Here is a 19,074-nt window from a genome sequence, read left to right on the forward strand (position 1 = left end):
AATGAATTAGGAAAGGTTGAGAGAGAAGATCACAAAACACTCTTCCGGTCTCAAAAACACAAGGCTTTTTCATGCTGTGGCTAAACAAGTCATGGAAATTACTAGCACAGGATGTTTTTTTCAAAGATAAAGAATGGATTTCTCAACAAATTGATGGTGGCATCTAAGCACGGGTCCAGGTGCAACTTCTTCAGAAAGCTCTTCAGAAATGCCAATGACCAGAGTGTGAGCAGGAAAGGTCACTGTTGTCGCCCCTTTCCCTGTGTGTCTTTTCTGGCCACAGCAAGAGACAAGATATTTTGTTCAATCAGCCTCAGCTCCTCCCTGAAATAGCCCTTATGTTATTATTTGATGATACAAATTCTAAGTGCTTGTGGAAGGCTGAGTTTCTTCTTATAATTCTGTCAAACTCGAGAACACTTAGCGAACGACTGAGATTTTGTTTATACATTCAGCAGGACGCAGCAAAGGAAGCAATCTGTCCCCAGATCAATTACTGCATTTTGCATTGTTTTTGCGGTGCTAAATGAACGAGACACCCTCGGCCCCAGGCCTGTCCTTTCTGAAACCATCTTCCTATTGTATAGACTTGTCACTGCTGTCTCTCTTAATTGCAGGCTCCTTGGTAATTTCTCTGCCACAACATTTTTCCCAAGGAGAACCACTGGTGAGTACTCAGATGAAAACAAATGCTCTGACAAGCTGGAGTTTTAATTTTTCTTTAGATTGCTTGTAGAAGACGATCGTTATTAGCAGATGATAATTAGAAAGCGGTAACGCTTTAATTTGCAAGGATGCATTGAAATTCACTACCGTCTGAAAGCTTTACTGGGCTCTGTGGCAAACAGCTATGATAAACACTCTGATCAAACAACTGCCCCCACTATTTCATCTGTCGATCTACCTGTCCTGTAGTTGTAAAGCCTACCTTTATCAGAGAAGCCAAAGATAGGGGAAGAATGAAATTCCAGGGGTGGCTTTTATCCACCCTAATGTCTTGTGTATGCCAAAAGGATTTTTCTCCTTCTGAGACAAGAACCTCTATCCAGAACACACTTCGGAGAAATTATTCCCTCTGACCTGGTGGGAGGTGAGGTGGGAACTGGAGGAGGTGACCGATGTTATGGGGAAGATGTTCCTGCTCAGAAAGTGGAGAATCTTTCTGAGCAGTGATAGCTGGTGGGGCTGTGTCCCTTGGGCTCTGTCACCAGGAGGAGATGGGCACTTCCAGAAGACGGTTTGTACAACTCAGACACGTGCACAGGCACAGAACAAACCATCCGTCAAGATACAAGTTTCCTTTCACGACAAGAAGAACCAGAAGATCTACTTAGACCAGATCCTTGACTGGTCCAAGAGGCTAAAAGTAGGCAAAAGCCTACTTTGACACCCCATAATTGACTCCAGTTTTTATGAATTGCTGTTTTTCACCTGGCAGGATATATTCCTTCAGCATTTTCCAGCAAGCTGCAAACATCAGCTGATTAAAGCATTGTGAAAGTGCAGGCAAGGCCTTGTTTCCTTACACCTCTTGAACAAACTGCAAAGATGTTCTTAAAATACATAGTAATTATTTTCAGTTAAAAATTAACTTTAGCCTTAAAAAGTAGAAGAGCAGTGATTCTTAAAGAGATGAACTTTACAAGTCCTGCCCTGGCCAGCTGATATTTCTACAGCTGCAGAATCATTTTCTGATTTCCTCTGGCCAGAGAGGGGAGCAGAGGGTAGCCTGAGGACTACTGGCTACTTGTGCAACAAGTAATTTTTATTTTGAACTAATATGTAATACCGTCACACCAAGAAAGAGCAATTGTTGGATGTTTCTGCTAGGATGCACTGCAGTGACGGTGTAAACAATGCTGACATTACATCGTTAGTGTGAGTTTTCACTGTTAATCATTTATTGAGGTGAATGGGAAGGGAGTTGCACCTGCCAAAGCTTTTGTCTCAGCAGACTTTGCAAACTCGGGCTAGGACCAGATCAAGGTATGCTGTTTGTGAGCTTTCCGTCAGGGGTGTTGGCTCTTGGATTGTTATTTTCTTGTTGCCATATTGCTTCGTGTCATTTCCTCTTTCACTCTCAATTTACTTCTGTTCTGTGAAATTTCTGAGCGATGAGGAATGAATGCATGCATTTTGCCGTGGTATGACTGAGGTGGAAGAACAGCCTCCTGAGAGCCTGAATTGCCAACAAGAAGGATTTCAGTGCTGAAAGCTTTGAACTCCAGAGCTCTGTTTCCCACAGTGAATGCAGAAACATAATTCAGCTAAACCTCACAACCTCCACCTGTGTAGGGAAATGAATAATATTCCTCTTATCTTGCACAAGGGAGAATGGAGGTCCAACATTTTTTTTTTTTTTATTTTGGACCGGTCGAACATCAAAGTGGTATAGAAAATTGGATTACAGATTTCTGGATTCCCTGATCTCATGACTCATCTGCTAGCCTGTCTGAATCTCTCTGCCCGAGTCACTTAATTTTCTTTTCACTCAGCCCTCTCATTTCAGCGAGACAATTTCTACTCTGCCCACAGGTAGCCATTCCCTTTCTACATCTGTGCCTCTGGCAATACTTCATCCCAGTATAATGGTCACCTCATGGGAGTCTGGAGCGCCTGGAACCCATGCTGGGCCCTTAGAATGTTGCGAGGGTAGCAGTTTGGCCTTCAGTGCTCTTTGGCACAGAGCAGGTCTCCCAAGGTAATTTCTTCTGCATCCTGCCAGCAAACAACTAGCTCATATGTAACAACAACAACAAAATCAGTAGAGCTGACACAAAAGGTCACTAAATTGGTTTGGATTTCTTGGATTCAGTAACCATAATGTCATCTCTATGTCAAGAAAAATAACTTCACAAGAAATCTAGCCAGGAAGAGAAACAACAGCTCGGCTGCCTTCATCCTGCCTGCTCTTTGGGAAGTAACTTGTTAGAGGATTCCTGTGTTTTGCCGAGGAGCTGCTTTACAAAGAGCTTGGGATGGGCTCGGGAATTGCTGTGGTAAGGAAGGAGGGAGCTACCACTCGCAGATGCAAGGATAAAGGAAACCTACAGCACACTGATGCTCAAGCCAAGAACCTAAAAATAACTCCCCACAATCCTAACAACTGGGCAAGAAGATGCAGAGCACAGCAGGCAAAAACGCCACATTTCTAACAGCATTCCTGCACGGGGGCTCTTCCCTCCTCTCTTCGCAAACACTGCAGAAGGTGTGCAGAAGGTATCTTCCACCCCAGCTTCTTTACACCCTCTGTTTTTTTTTTTTTTTTTTTTTTTTTTTTTTTTTTTTGGAGAAGCTGTGGACAGCTGGGAGGAACGACATCCTCCATATGCAGGGCTTGTTACCTTGAGATTGCCAGACTGAAGTCTTGGCTACACGCAGGACTGCATATGTTTGGCTAAACCTGTTTTGAACAATTTAGTTCACAGCCATGAAGGCTGTGTGATGCTTTTATTCTGATTTGGCTGTGCCTTTATCAAATATAAGTAAGCTAATCAGGAGAGAGGTGAAGTCATACTGAATTAGACAATTCCTATGTCAGAATTAGCATCCACCCCGCTACAAGATTTAAGTTAGATGCCATGGTGCCTCATGTTAATGTATAAACCTGAATTTTATGTATCTCTGAGCTATCTGCTGGTTTTTGGGGTATTTTACATATAGGAAGGCTTATAGAGTTTTGTTGTTGTTGTTGTTTTTATGCCAAGAGAGCCTTAATGAACTGAACATAAGTGAATCCTACCCAGACTGGTAAGGACCAAACACTATTATTTGTTAAGGAGCAGAAGTAGTTAAGCGGGCATAAAATTGATGGGTGGATTTATTTTATTGCTCTTTGCACATGTGCCCATTGCTGCACGCCTCTGGCTTGGCACTTGTCCCAGCCACTCAGTGTGAAGACCAAGACTGACTGAGACTGAGATGCTTCTACAGCTACCTGAAAGGAAGTTGTGAAAGGAAGTTTCTGACAGGAAGTTGTGGGGAGCTGGGGGTCGGCCTCTTCTCACAGGTAACCAGTGATAGGACCAGAGGGAATGGCCTCAAGTTGTGCCAGGGGAGGTTCAGGCTGGAAATGAGGAGACATTTCTTCTCAGCAAGAGCGGCCAGGCATTGGGACGGGTTGCCCAGGGAGGTGGTGGAGTCACCGTCCCTGGGGGTGTTCAAGGCAAGGTTGGACGTGGTGCTTAAGGATGCGGTTTAGTGGGTGACATTGGTGGTAGGGGGGTGGTTGGACCAGATGATATTGGAGGTATTTTCCAACCTTAATGGCTCTACGATTCTATATTTCCAAAGATGAGCCCTTAGGACGTGCTTGTGTGTTGGCTTGGGAAGGCCTGCAAAGTCCTGGGGCATTTTCTGATAGGAAAGGAGAGCTGTCCCCAGCATTACTAAACAAGTCTCTTTCAAAAAGATCCCCAAAAGCCTGTGGAGAAGAAGCAGTCTCACCCCTGGGATTTGTAAGGGTAGCATCGGTGCCTTTGCCTCCATCTCCACAGCGGGTATCGTCGAACGGGAGGCACTGATCTCCGGTTCCAGCCAACACCTCTGAATTCTTCACAATGTCCTTCACTGATGTGGTTGACTTGATTTTGTAGATACGTCGGCTGTTGGTGTCAGAGAGGTAGATGGAGCCGGTGATTGGATCTGTGGTCAAGTAATACTTATGTGCTGGGCTGTGGCTGAAAAACAAGGGTATAACATTATTATTATTATTTTTATTTGGATGATTTGTTTCCTTACATCAACAAGCAATATAAGAACTTCAGAAAAAAATGCACGGGGCAGACAGACTGGGAAAGTGCAGCAGTGCTGTATTTGCAGTCTCGGTAGAGACGTGTTAACACAGCAGGTTTCTGAGCTATGTCTGTTACCAGTTGCTGTGCCGAGAGTGCTCTCTGGCATGGAGGCCAGCTGCCAAAGGAAAGGGCTCACTGGCCAAACTCATGCCAGGAACTACTGCAGCTTGAGTTCCAATGCCTGGGGTTAATTTATTTAACATAGACATAGCCCTGAAACTTGTGTTAGTGCAGTGCCAGACAGTGACGGGAAAGCACAGGACACTAGACCTAGAAAACAAAGTGAAAAATAAATACAGCTGGCCTCCCGAGAAGGACCCCAGGACAAAAACCCCAAAGCAAATCAAGTATAAAGCCCTTGAAGATGTACACTTAAAGATCACTGCACTGGGGCTCAGCTGGTGTTCCTGCATGTAAAGCCCACTGACTGCAGCAAAGACCCTAGAGCCCTATCCTGTCCTGGTGGAGATAAAGTGTTTGCTGTCACTGGATTCAGCTGGGTCTCAGTGAAGACAGAAACAAAACGGTCCTTGGAGCATCACGTTTTGCCCTAAGTAACAACATGAACTAGGAGAAGGTCTGCGAGATCTAACGTCAGTCCCCTGTTAAACCTCATTACCTCACTGCTTCCTTGAACACAAGGAAGGGTGCCTGAGAAAATGGTGTGAGCAGACAGACAATATTTTAGTTCCCTGGCCACAGCACTAAGTGAGCTGAAGACTGGAAAAATGGATAAACCAGCATCTGTTTTAGAAACCTGATGAATTTAGACACAATTTTAATATTTTCTTCTTTGAAGGATTCTATCTATGGCTTGGTAAGTCTTTATTTTCTTGAAATTAAGTGTGTACTACCAGCGTGTATCGAGCTGCATCTGCTCTAAGCCTGAAACTAACAGATGAAACGTGTAGCACCTGGTGCCTGAAAACAAAGCTCCTTCCTTCTAAGAAAGGCTAAGTCATAATTAGAAGAAGTATGAAAAATTCTCTCCTTTTCTACAGAACACCTCAAAAATGTCCAAACCCATCAGCTAGCTAGAATTCTTAATAAATGTACGGGCCATAGTTCAACGTTTTGCACTTAGTGCAATGTTCCAGGAGAAGCTACTTAGAGAGCCAAATGTCAATCGCAGTTAACTCTGTCCCTCGTATTAAGAAATTTCCTCCCTCCTTCAACCTTTATGTTAGGAAAATTAACCCCTCTTCAGGCACAGAAAACCCACTGAATTATTGTCAGGTTTAAAAAGCCGTAAGTTGGTTCTTCATTCAAATCGCTTAATACTTTGGGGGGAAAAAAGAAAAGAAAAGAAAAGAAACAAAAAAACACCTTTCTGATTTATTCTAGAATATCCCCTGTGATTTATCCTATTAAAGTCTGAACAGATTTCATCTCCACAAATGACACTGATTCTTGCTAAATAAAATGCTCTGACCTTCAAGACAGCTCCAGCCTGACAGTTCAGTCTCCATCTGTATTCCCTCCCAATGACAGCAGGCTGGGAGGGCATTATTTCATTTACCTGCATGTCACTCACACTAAGCAAGTGGCTTCAGCCCTGGTGGAAGAAGTTCCCGGTGGGAATCCATCCTCCATCCTGATCAGGGCCTCGCATTTTCCGCTGACTGTCCTAACAAAGCTCAGCTGAATGTCATCAGCCAGCTTTGGAGCTGTTCATAATCTCTATTTTGCACAGGAGATGGATGGACAAAAGGAGGGCGTTTTTAATGGCACTTTGAAATTCTTTAGCATCTTGGAAAGCACAGATAGCTCTCACTGAGACTTATAGCAGGCCATGAGAAGATGAGCAAAATCAAATTATTTCTCCAAGATGGAGAAAAGTGGTTGAAGAACTACGGATTCCTGCTTCCCCCTCCCAGCACTATCATTGTAATTTATTTTTGGATTTCACAGCCTCACTCTGGTGGACTTTCTGCTGATTACAACCTGTGAAAGGGAGAGATCTTTTTTTTTTTCTAATTCCAGCTCTTGTGAAGAATGAGGGCTGAAGTGAATACTGGTTTCCTTTAACCACCGATCAGAGAACCACGTAAAAGTGAAATAACCATCCAGCAGAAAAGCTCCGTGGTCCTTCCTACCTGAATTAAGTAAAAAAAACTGTTGCATTAACCTAATACTTGGAGTAGCTGCTGGTAACCCAAGGTGAGTGTTACTAATGTGGTCCTGAAAATAGGCTCCTCAAAAAAGTTAGGGGTGAATTCCCAGTTCACATCATTATGCATTTATGATTTAAAAATGAGCTCTGAGTGGTTATTTATTTAATCCTTTGCATAGCTGGATACCACAGAGACACACACATCTTTACTAGCAAATGTACCTTGGAAGAGGTGGAGAGAGAAACTTCTGTTTATTAAACTACCTATGGGACGGTAATAATCTTGAGTCACTTAAAACCTATTCTGGATTTCAGGTGGTGAGCTGACAGTGAAATCTATGGCATGATTGCCTTTCTAAATCTAATGTTATTAACGGTACAGGCAGCCCCAACAGCTCTGCCTTTTCAGCTGTGTGAGCAATAGGAAGCACTAGCTCGTTTTTATCAACTAGACTTATTTTTACTAGCATGGTGGCTGATCATGGTCTCCTACACACTGCTCTGTGCATAGGGCTTTTGTGTGTGGGAAGGCTTCCTTGGATGGCTTACGTGAGTATTTAACCTGGAGTGCTTTGGAGCAGGGCTGCTCAAACGCAAACTGTTAAAAATGAACAAGCTGGAGTTTTACCCCACCAGCTTTTGGCCAACAGTTTTCACCACTGTACAGGGAAGGTGTCGTGTTCTGCCCTCGCATGAACCGCAAAGCGTTAGATGCTGGAGCTTTTGTTTAACACTTTGAGATCCTTCAGGATGAGAGATGCTAAATAAACATACTGTGAAAGTACTGTAAAAAAAAAAAAAAAAAAATCTGTAAAAGTTCCCAACCTGCTTCCTTTCATCTGTGATAACGCATGAGCACTGGAGCCAGGAACACGGAGGCTTTACTTTTTATTTAAAGTCACAATCAGAAGGCAAATCCAAGTGGCAAATTGGACTGAACTGAGCAACAACTGAAATAAATCTGCCTGAGGCAAAGCAGAGAAGATTTTTGGGCTTGTTTTCTTTCATCCCCTCTCATTGCTCAGTTCGATAAAGGAGCAAAACAAGAGACAGGATTTTTTACTGTTCAGAAGACAATCAGTTACAGTTTTTGTAGTCTTAGAGTATTTATCCCCCATATTGAGATTGCCACCACTGGAAATGGGCTGTGGGGGGAGAGAGCTGATTTCCTATTCAGATTATTCCTTTTGCAAATCAGATTTTTTTTAGAAGAAACTCTGAGCACTGCATTGATATTTTAATTCCCTGGAGCAGCAAAACAAAGTTGCTGGGATGGGGGGGGGGGCTGATCCCTAGCTGAAAACAGGCTTTTTTAGTGGTAATAGCAAGCACAATGGTCTAATCACTGGGACCAGTCTCCTAAGCAGAAGCTATGAGAAGTTAACCAAAGTTAAACAAAGGTGAAATGACTTTCCTATATCCTTGATGTGCTGGGAAAGCACAGGGAAATCTTTCAAATTTACAGTGACCCAAGCGAGTTGGGGTTGCATATAGGCTGTCCCATACATCTGCCTTGTCCCCTTCCTTTTTTCATTCTCATTCTTAGGACAGGATGGTGCCAGTGCCATCTGGGGATCTCTGCTTAAGGGATTCCAACTCCATTTTAAAGTGATTATGCCTTACATGATTCCTAGCAGACAGGCATGAGGAAGGAAAGTGATAAAAAAACGGGGTGAATAGGCAAATGTGGCATTCATCTGGATTGCTTCTGTTGTACAACGATAGGTGTAGAGCAAAGGTTGACATTATTCCCCTGGGTGCAAAGCCCATAGTCTGCAGGAGCCTCCTGCTCCAGCATGGAAGCCAGTCTCTAAGGAATAAAGCAGGGGAGAAGGAGATGGTCCCTGGATTGAGCAGGTTACCTATGTCAGCAGAGCAGACTGCGCCTTTTTGTTGGTTTCTGTTCATCCCACTGAGCTTCAGATGTCTACAAGGCAGATGCTTACATACAAACTGTCTGCCTTAACTCCTTTTACAGCTGATGGAGAGAAATAGCAGCTTTTTAGGTACAATTCACCTGACGTTTTCACCATTTGTGTCACGAGATGACCTGCATCTTAGTTTTTCAGATCCGCAGCCATCTCCCACCTCCTCTACACGACAACTGCTGCTAATGGTAGCAATGTGGCTCTGAGGTCACCTGAGAGGAGCAGTCACAACACCTGAGTTAGTTACCCATAGCAGCTCATCTGAACACGGCTCTGGTGCTTTTCTGTATCTGATGCCTCCGTTTCAAGCACATGAAATCACCTCCGTAAAACTTTCTGTGCTGGCTGCCCTCTTCCCCTCTGAGCCTCGCTGGCCACATGCGTTAGCTGGTGACTAAAGAACTGCTGAATTCTTGCAGCCAGGAGTTTTTGTTCAGAGGGGCTGTTTCCATGGCTCCATGCTAAGCACCCTGCAGCTCGCAAACAGAGGATTTTATTATAGCTTGTGTGAGGTACTGGTCTTTTTTTTCTCTTTTTTTTTTTTTTTTTTTTTCTTTTTTCTTTCCCTGGGTGACATTCAATAGATTAGCACATAAGGAGGCCACACAGTGCAGTGAGCTGAATTTACACTTGGCCTTTTAGTGTTTTCAGTTTGTATGCGGTGCCCAAAGCTCTTCTGGTGTCGCAGGCTGGATAATAAAACTTCATAGCGATGCTGTAAGCCAGCCCACGGACTGCAAAGGAGTTTTGATCTGAACCTAGGGCAGTTTTCTCAGGCATCTCTTTTTGCCACTAATTGTAGATTTCTCTCTCTGAGGTATGGATGGAAACAAGAAAGGAAGAATGTGGAAGTGCAGATGTGTACTTTTTGCACATCTGCAAGACAGAAATGCCTCACTGCCCTCCATGTTCCTGCAGAAAAAAGGTAATGCCAATTAACTGCAAATTATTATTGCCATGCTTGGAAAAGGTCTTTAGCTTCTGTTGGCCCATCAAGACAGGTCCATACACATAGACATATGGGAATAAGTTCATACACTTCTAATACTGAATGACAGATGGGGGAAAAATTGGGATGCATTGCTATTTCACGATGCTTTCTGGGTTAGCTGATGTTTCTGTGTTGGCCCACAGCCTTTTTGGCTGTTACGGAGATGGATCTCAGCTACCTATGCTGTGCTGTAGAGCTAAGCCTCTTGGTCGGTAGCTCTAGCACCTCTGGAGAACAAGCTCCAGAGATGCTTCTCCCTGAAACAAGGAAGCTTTTGCATATGGATCGCAGCTTTTCCAAACCACTGAGGTTTGCTCCTTTGGATCTTACCCATTGCAATTATTGCCTTCCAATGACGTCAAGGTTAGGGCCCTCAGGAGCTCAAAGCTAGGACTACACCCACTCATTTCTTCGTGGCTCAGGGATGAAGAGGCTTCCTAACATGACGTGCCATGGCAAATGAGACACAACAGCTGCAAACTCACATGGATTACTCGCTTAATGTAGTATCAGATGGGAATATGTGATCTAGAGCTCCTCATCTCTTCCTCCATCCTTATTGGTTCCCTTTAGACTGCATTGGAGTAGGAATGCCTTGGCTTGCTTTCATTTCATTTCTTGTTTTTTAGGAGTTGCATACAGGCTGAAGCCCTGCCAACTTCCTATAGCTCTGGTGGCATCTGCAGCATTTGTGGCCAGTCCATATATCTTGACTCAGTGATTGCCTTCATATATAAAAACTCGTCTTGTAAGAGCTCTTCAGCTTCTGCCCTTCACTGTCAAAGCAGGTGCATGTAAGTGGCTGTGTATTTCTAGGTCATTAAGGATACAACCTGGCTGTTCCAAAGAGAAATGAGTTTTTCTCTTGCCTTCAAATGATGTGAAAGAGGAGCTGGGGTCTGGAACTCAGCCTGATGAAGACAGTCGGTGCAAAGGTCTTGTGTACCAACCTCCCAGCCCAAGTAATAGACCCCTTGGGCCAGTTTGTTATACAAGGGAAGCGCAGCCTTTCATTAATGTTTTGGCAATAAGACAAAAAAACACTTTCTACTCTATTGCATTTCCAGGCATGCAGATAAAATGAACATTTCTGGTTTTGCACAGCCTCTATAAAACCAAAGAAACAGTAAAAAAAAAGCACGTAGCACGAAAAATCCCCAATCCCAAATGCAAAAAGAAAACTAAACCAATAAAAGAAATCCCAACTCCACAGTCTAAGCTTCTAATTTAGAAAGCATCTGGGGAGAAGGATGGGAAACTTGTCAGAGCCAGAGAAGTCCTTGCAAACACAGGCAGTGACAGGAGGTTGACATCTTCCTGAATGCAACTGATTGGATCAAACCCACTGCAACTCCAGTGAACCCGAGTGACAAATATTCTTAGTGACAAAGCTCCAATTTAGGAGTCTGTCTTTAATGTTGTTTCCTTGTCATTACTCTTTTTCTTTTTTATTGCATTTCCTGGCTAATGTTCCGAGTTGCACTCCCTCCTATCTGAGCCTGACACACTTTCTCAAAATGCAAAGCCTCTCTGTGAAGAGCGCAAGCTGACAGAGTCACAAAACCTGACTTCCCTAGATGAGTGATGCTAGGGTACTTCTGGCCCTTCATTTTGTCCGTTGCACTTCCCAAAACTCAAAGGAAGACATTTCACCCTATGAGGAATATTTCTCCATCAAAGTTCTTCAAGCGACCTGTATCCTGGTGGTGCCTTCTCTTTACTTGCTGAATTCCCACCCGCTTTTCCTTCCACCCTCCTCCTCCAGTTACCCTGCTTCTTGTGTCTGTATTTCCTCTGTCTGCAACTGCAACTGATCATGCAGAAGTCAGTGTGCTTCTGCTCAGTGATTAATGGCTTCCCGTTCTGATGACTGATCGCCTACGCCACTTTTAATCACACCAGCTTCATTTCCTCTGGAATCATCTGGAAATGGCACTCATGGCTTACTGTGTAACAACATGCAACAAGACAGGGAGCGGCATAAGAATTCTCCACTGGTTGGCTTACCTATGTCTGAAATCTTTATTTCTGACAGAAGACAGGAAAGCAGGGAATAGAAGAAAGAATGAGGTGTTAGCGGCTCAGTTTGAAGCATTATTAGCAGATTGAAAACTTGACAGTAACTGTATCATACAATGCAATAATAAATAAAGACTTAGCTGGAATGACACTGATATATTTTATATTGGATATTACTTGTCAGTGAGCTCACTTATGTATCGCTGCATATCACAAAGGAAGTGTGATCTCACCTGCTTGGAGTTATCCACTTATGCAAAAGATAGGACCAGGCAGACTTTATCATACAGAGCAGCGCTGAGCTAAATATATGTAGACGCAGATATCTTCACAGCTTTTTTCACTATCCTCAAAGCAATACCTTGTGATTTGCAAAGATAACTTAACAGTTGCATAGTTGTGGGTGGCAGTTCATTGCTGTAAACTCATGAACTCCAGCCCAGAAGACTGAAATTATGCCGAGCTGGACATTTTTCATGGATCTGGTTACACCCATGCTGCAGTTATCTGTGACCCACAATGCATTTGCTTTCCTCTCTGCAACAGAACACTACACTCTAAAAAAAAAAAAAAAAAAAAAAAAAAAAAGGAAAAGAAAAGGAAAAAAAATCCAAACCCCAAATCCAAATCGTGAGGGTGTTAATCTCTGCAGAGATGCTGATTTGGGAAGACACAAGCAAACTCCATTTAGTACAAAAGCAATGGCTTTCCTCCCCAGCTTTTAGTCAGCCTGCATCTGAACTCCCTTACTTTATAGCACACCAAAGTGAAGAAATGTTTATTAGATCCAGTAACCTAAGTGTTTGCACAGATGAAGCAGCAATCGTTCCAGCAGATTTAAATCTGGAGTAAATTTAACTTTGTGGCTCTATGCAAAAGCCAGCAAGGCCACTCTGTCAAGGCTTCCAATTTTCTCTGTTCGAGTCAGGAAATACTCTGCAAAACCTCCGCTGGGTCTGGTATTTCCACTGACAATGAAACAGGGATCGGGTTTTCAAAATTGTACTTCAGGGAATGAGATATTAATCCCAGCAAGTTGCAGTGGGATTTGGGCCCCAAATCACCTAGGCTCTTCTGGAAATCTCACCTTTGGTCATTAAAATAACTTTCTGGCACTGGAAGAATATTATATTCTTTAATGTGGACCAGCACAGAAGATTTATCCCATCTTCTCGCCTTATAAAAATGAGAGAGATTATGTATTTGTATATCAAATAAATAAACAGCATGAATCAGCTTTTTGCTTATTTACTCAAAAGGTACTCCAGCCCTCTGGGATGGGACTGTATGCATGTCATTGTGGGCCTCCTCACACAATGAATCCTGATTTTGTGGTCTTTCTGTGGGCAGAGCAAGACACCTATTCTGTAAGTGTCAGCCTTGAGATAGCTGTCTGGATTTTTTTCTCGTATAGCACAGTGACAGTTCTGCATGCCAAATTAGGCCTTCAGCAAAGTCTTGCGGACCTAATGCCTATGGTGTGGTTGTAAATGAGGGACTAAATGGATCCTAGAAACCAATTCTGCTGCAGGCCAGCCCTTCCATTTTCCACCTGTGGCCTCGTGGAGCAAATGCAAATACAAAATGCTGAATGGGATCCTGCTGCTCTAGTCAGCTGTAAAGGGGTCTTCTGCATGCCAGTCCTGGCAGAAATGGGGTCTTACTTTTGTCCCCAGAAGACAGGATGTTAAAACTGAGTATAGTGGGGAGATTCTCACTTTCTGGGAATTCTCTTTCAGGCCAGACCTTGAAGCTAAATGGGAATGTGAACCGTCCTACGATGCTAACTTCATATTGAGCTCTTGGGACTTTAGGACAGGTCCTTCAAGCAGAGAGGTCTCATTCAGAAACACTGGTTTAACTCCAGTGATGTTCCTGGGTGAGTCTCATCTGGCCACACGAAGAGTCCAGAAGCAGGCTGTGGTGCACTGAAGCAGGAAGTGTTTTTGTTGTGGAAATTTTGCAAATGAAAACTGTCACCACAGAGGCCAATATGAAATTTTGTTTCAGTCACAATCTATTTAATTTCCTCAGAACTTGTGATAAATTTGTAATGTTTCCTCCCCTTCCTTATTTTTAATGGATGTTCCTTAACAAGCCTCACTGTTTCTCCTTATATATTTTTTTCTTTGTTATTTAGGGTAAAAGGAAATGCTTCACTCATTTCAAAATGATCCATCTATATTTTTACCCTGACACAGCTGTTCAGTTGGAGACTGCAGGGAGCTGATACGTGTTTGTCCCTCAAAAACAACTGAAAAAGCCCTGAATCTGTGACTCCCTGGGTGATCATCCTGTCTTAAGTATGAATGATCATCTGTCCTGATTAACCTCTACATATTGTCATCAGTGCTGTGTCCTTCCAAGTTTAGGTTATCCCGGAGGCTGGTTGTTAATTTTAAGAATTCCCACTGGTCTCTAACTAGACTGAAGGGGAGACATTAACACAGTTTGATTCAGCAGCACAAAAAATGTGACAATATTTTTGGTATATGACTCAATTCTGAAAGAAATCTTGCTAGGCCGATGTTTCTCTGGTGTAAGTCAAAATCAGCAGAGTTGCAGAAGAGGCAAATCTGGGCAGCTCTTTTTTTTTTTTTTTTTTCTGTTTTAGTGTTTTGCATTAAATGTTTTTCTCATTTTGGGTATGCAAGATTTGTGCAGAATGTAATGGCATAATTATAACAGCCACATGCAGCATAGTGTACCTTAACTCCAGTATGTTGGTGACATTGCCAGAGGGGAAGATTCTTCGGATGTAGTTGAAATCTCCGACGTAAAGACTTCCATCAGACCCACATGTTAGGGCAACAGGAGCCAGGAGTTTGTTCCCATCTGCAAGCCCATTGCAGCTTGGACAAGAAATGCTACGTCTACGGCCATTGCCCATAATACTTCCAATTACAGGCGGCTGCTGGGAAATAAACTGGTTTTCCCCATTTCCTTTGTGCAAGATGCCTATAGAGAGGAAAGAGTAATAAGGAAATTAAGGGTAACACAATGGCACTGCTGCATGCCAGCTGGGGAATCTATCAAGTGGCAAGGGGGTGTATCATCCTTCCTAGTATTTTTTTGTGATGGTTTCAAGGAGGACCCCCTTATCTGAAGTAAGCTTTTTTTTTTTTTACAGCCCCATTACATTTCTTGCAAAATAAAAGTATAGAGGGAGAACAAGACCACCTTTGCTTTTGAATGAAATACAGTTTTCAGCATCTCATGAATTTTCACCTTCCTTTTCTGTCCCTCTTTGCCCTGTAGTTTACAGCCTACCAGGGAAAAAAAAAATCACATAGGCTCATAAAAAATAAAGAGAAAAAAAAAACACGGTGCATTCTCTAGAGAAATGTTTCATCTGCAAAGCTCAGAGGAGCTCTGCTTACGTTCCTTATAAGTGTAGTGTTTTCAGCAGTGGTGTGGGATGAATTTAGATGTTTGCTCCCATACCACTGCTATCATTCAGAGAGAGACAGCGGTTCCATTTCTGAATGTATTCAGTGGAGGCTGATCAGCCTCCAAGCCTTCCTGATGCAGTCTTGAGCTCCCTTCAAGGACTCTGGCACCTTCCATTTTCCCTTATAACCCACAAAGCCTCTCATTTCTGCAAGTACATTTACACATTGCAGGATGTGTCGGGGTGGATTTACAGTCAATGGTAGCTCCAATCTGAATTCACTCCCCTTATTTGAGGATTACTTTCATATTTAATCATCTTCTTTTAAGACACTGTGAAGTTAGAGATGCCTGTATGTTTGATGGGCTTTCATTTGCTTCACCATGGTTAGCTCCTCTTGGATGTACACACACAGTGCTGCTCCTAAATGCAAGTCACTACAAATAATTTGTTGTTAGCATACGTGATAGAGTACTTGTGTTGGTCATGCTTCTTTCCTTTCCCTTTCTTGAATTCTTAATGATGACGTGCAACTGGGCCTTGCAACATAGCATTATTCTCCTGTTATGTGCTACAGTCAACCTACCACTTTGTATGTTGAGGGCATGGTGCTTGTCCAGGGACCATCCTCCAAGTTTGGAAGCATCGATTTCATAACCTTGAAGCACAGCCGTCCTCTTCTCCCACAGGATCAAGTCAGGACAAGATTCATACTCATAACCCACTGAAACTGTGAGCAAGAGAGAAACAAAAGACCCCCTAGGTTAGTAACCTGGAAATGCACAATCAGCACAAACAGAATTTCAGTTGAGCAGGGGTAAGAACAATTCTAAGTGCAACTGCCTATTTCATTTAAAATGTCATCATCATAATGTGGAGTCTTAATATTTCCCACTTTAAAGGCCATCCTGCATTTAAAAAGGTCAACACAGCTGTAGATGTTGGGCAAATGTGCTAAATATTTAAAAGGTACTGCTTTAAAGACAGGTCTTAAAACAATGGCTATTCTAGAGAGTAAAACAGCACTGGACTCCTACATGGGAGAATTTTACTCCTGTCTGCTATCTTTGATGTAAGACTGCATGTCAGGAATTTGCTAAAAATCATGGTCTTACTTGGAAAGTAAAGACTTATACAAATGAAGCCAGGGACAGTGAATCCCTCAGAGACAGCAGCCTTAGACCAGGTTGACTTGTGGACATTGTTAATGTCAAAAGGGTACACAGCAAAACGTGGTTTGACTTGCCATGATGTCTAATCAGAGTCTTTCAGGAGTAACTCTGCTGAATGTATTGGAGTTACTTAGGAGTAAAATGATGTCAGTAGAAAGAGAATCATGTTTTTGACAGAATAATTATTTTCTCAGAAGCACAAGACCCAGTTTCATTGGTCTGCTTTTCTTCTGCCCTACAAGATCTTTTCAGTACTAACAGGTGGAGCAGAGCAGAATTTTAAGTTCTGAACAGATGAAAAGCAATTATGTATCTCATTTTTTGCCAAAAAAAAAGAAAAAAAATAAAAAAAAAAGTCTGGTATCCTCAAAAGTGCTGAGCACTAAGTGAACTCAGGATCCCCCATCAAATATTGCCCTTTGCAGGTTCACACACTATCAGGGGAAGCTGTAGTTCAGGAAATAAAGACTTGATATTTTCCACTCTGCTGGTGGATGTAATCACTGGAAGCCTGAATGCTGATGTCCTCAGACCTGCTTGTGTACCCTGGGGCTGCATCATGGAGTGATGCATCACCTGCTCATCTAGCATCTTGAAGAGCATGTAAACATAATATTTCAGTGTGTGATATGAAGACATGCTGCTTATTCTGGGCTCCAGACTGTGTAAGGTTCAGCAGGTTGTATCACCCAGCCTACTCGAGGCAGCTGAGTACAAGGAAGACACCTCTTCTCCCTCTTAGAAAACATCTCTAGAGAGACTTATGTTCTGTGGGGCTATAAGGCACCAGGGAACAATCCTTCTATTGTCAAGAGCTCTATTTGTTAGTTTGGGATGTCTCCCATGCTGCTAATATCATTGACTTGGCATCCTGAAAGGTCCAGTCTACGCTCTGCTCAAGACCTATAAATGAATTTCCCCTGGCTGTTCATCAGATAGGAAGGAAAAGCTGCAGAGCAGCATCATCTTACTGACTACACACTCAAAATACCCTGTTCCCTCCAACATCAGTGCACAGGGCTCACTAGGTGAGGTCTGGGATGGCAGCAGGAACTGGAATGCAGTGTGTATCTGCATGGGGATTATAGCCACAGCACAGCTTCCTTCTGCAGTGAGGACTTCAGGTTCTGTCCCTGCAGAATGGGAGGAATGGGCCCTACTGCTTGGTGCTGTGGATGTGGCCTGTAGAGTATGCAGAGCCCTTCCATCCTCTGCCCTGCAGCTTCTGACAGCCTTTTGCAGATGTAAGCGGCTGCATAAGGTACAAAGGAGAAGAGCACCATGCCTAGAGTATCCATCCCATCTTGGTATGACATTCTTAAAAAGGTAATAAATGGGAAACTAGGAGATCAGGGTAATCCTGAAGGTCAGACAGAAGGAGGGGGAGAGATTAAGACTCAGTTCTAGGGATTTATTTCAAAGAAGCGCTGACAGCTTTCAGCTGTAGGTGAGAGGTAGCCAAATGCCTCCAGTCCCAGTTTATTCCTTCTGCATGGGTATGATGGTAGCAGCTCAGGACATCTGCTGGGCCAAGAGCCAGAGAACAGATAAGCTTTCATCTGCTGGGAAAATGTGTGCTGTCTGAACAGCTGGGCCCAATCCTCTCCAAGGAAACGGCAGTGAACCAGCAGGGACCATTTTATGTGTTAGCAGTAACAGTCTCCGACAACATTTGTGCATTGCCACTCGCCTGCTTCTAAAAAGAGATGCAGGCCCTGGGGTCACTTACCAAAAGCTTCTGAAAGCCCATACACCTTCTGGCTGTAGACGTCTGTCTTATCCCAGATGAAATAATAGGACAGGTCTGGAGCAGCTGCAAACCACTTTCTGAAGAGGCGCCCCTCGACGGCCACCATGAGGTGGACTTTCATGAGGTTGAAGGGGATGGTGGGGTGGGTCATGCTGATCCTCAGGACTGATTTGTAGCCAGCTGTGCGACTGCTCAGGTAACTCACTTTTATTTTACTACCGGAAACGTTAATCTCCTCCTGTAGAGCCTGTGGAAAAGCAATCCAGGAGCGTTAAATCAGCTCCGAGCAGACAGGAAACGGCAGTGAAGCTGCAATTAATCAAACACACCTTTATACAAGCTCTGGTAGACACGTCTAAAAAAGCACACCTAGTAGGCATCAATTATGAAATCAGATTTATAATTTATAGAGTTAGCTCTGGAAGGCAGGAATGCCTCCTCTTTCTCCACCTCTGTTACACTGGAGAACAGAAGTAGTAGGCAACTACTGCTGTGGGGAAGCAACTGGGCCAACAGACCCCGTGCCTGGTGGGAACACCTAGAAGAAGTGGTGGGTGATTGTGGTGGGGGACTCCCTGCCAGGGCACCTATCTGCTGACCTGACCTTATGTCTAGAGAGAATTGTTGCCTGCCAGGGGCTCAGATATGATACACTGTGGTAAAAGTGCCAAGGGTTCTCCGTGCGTTGGACTGTTACTCTCTGTGGCTATTCCATGCAGGCACTAGTGATACTAAGGTAAAATTGGAAACTATCAAAGAGGATTTCAGAGCTCTGGGGGTGGTGGTAAAGAATTTGGGAGCTCAGACATTTTCTCCTCAATCCTTCCAGGGAGGAGGGAGGATGTGAGGAGGAGCAGACAGATTTTCCAAGCTAGTAACTGGCTGTGCCACTGGTGTTGGCAACAGGCTTTTGG

General features: G+C 43.5%; 1 protein-coding gene across 4 annotated transcripts in view; it reads right to left on the reverse strand.

Moving 5' to 3' along the window:
* TENM4 (teneurin transmembrane protein 4) overlaps nt 1-19,074 on the reverse strand; it is a 901,054-nt gene that overhangs the window by 49,957 nt on the left and 832,023 nt on the right. For 3 of the 4 annotated variants that reach the window (XM_035330189.1, XM_035330205.1, XM_035330196.1), the window contains 5 exons: nt 18,140-18,407; nt 15,825-15,968; nt 14,556-14,805; nt 11,836-11,856; nt 4,447-4,679 (listed from right to left, as the gene is read on the reverse strand). In XM_035330189.1, coding sequence (XP_035186080.1) covers nt 4,447-4,679; nt 11,836-11,856; nt 14,556-14,805; nt 15,825-15,968; nt 18,140-18,407 — 916 coding nt within the window. The remainder of the gene's footprint in view (nt 1-4,446; nt 4,680-11,835; nt 11,857-14,555; nt 14,806-15,824; nt 15,969-18,139; nt 18,408-19,074) is intronic. The other variant, XM_035330213.1, reaches the window with a different exon arrangement.

The sequence above is a fragment of the Oxyura jamaicensis genome, chromosome 1, assembly GCF_011077185.1.
Source record: "Oxyura jamaicensis isolate SHBP4307 breed ruddy duck chromosome 1, BPBGC_Ojam_1.0, whole genome shotgun sequence".
Classification (NCBI taxonomy): Eukaryota; Metazoa; Chordata; class Aves; order Anseriformes; family Anatidae; genus Oxyura; species Oxyura jamaicensis.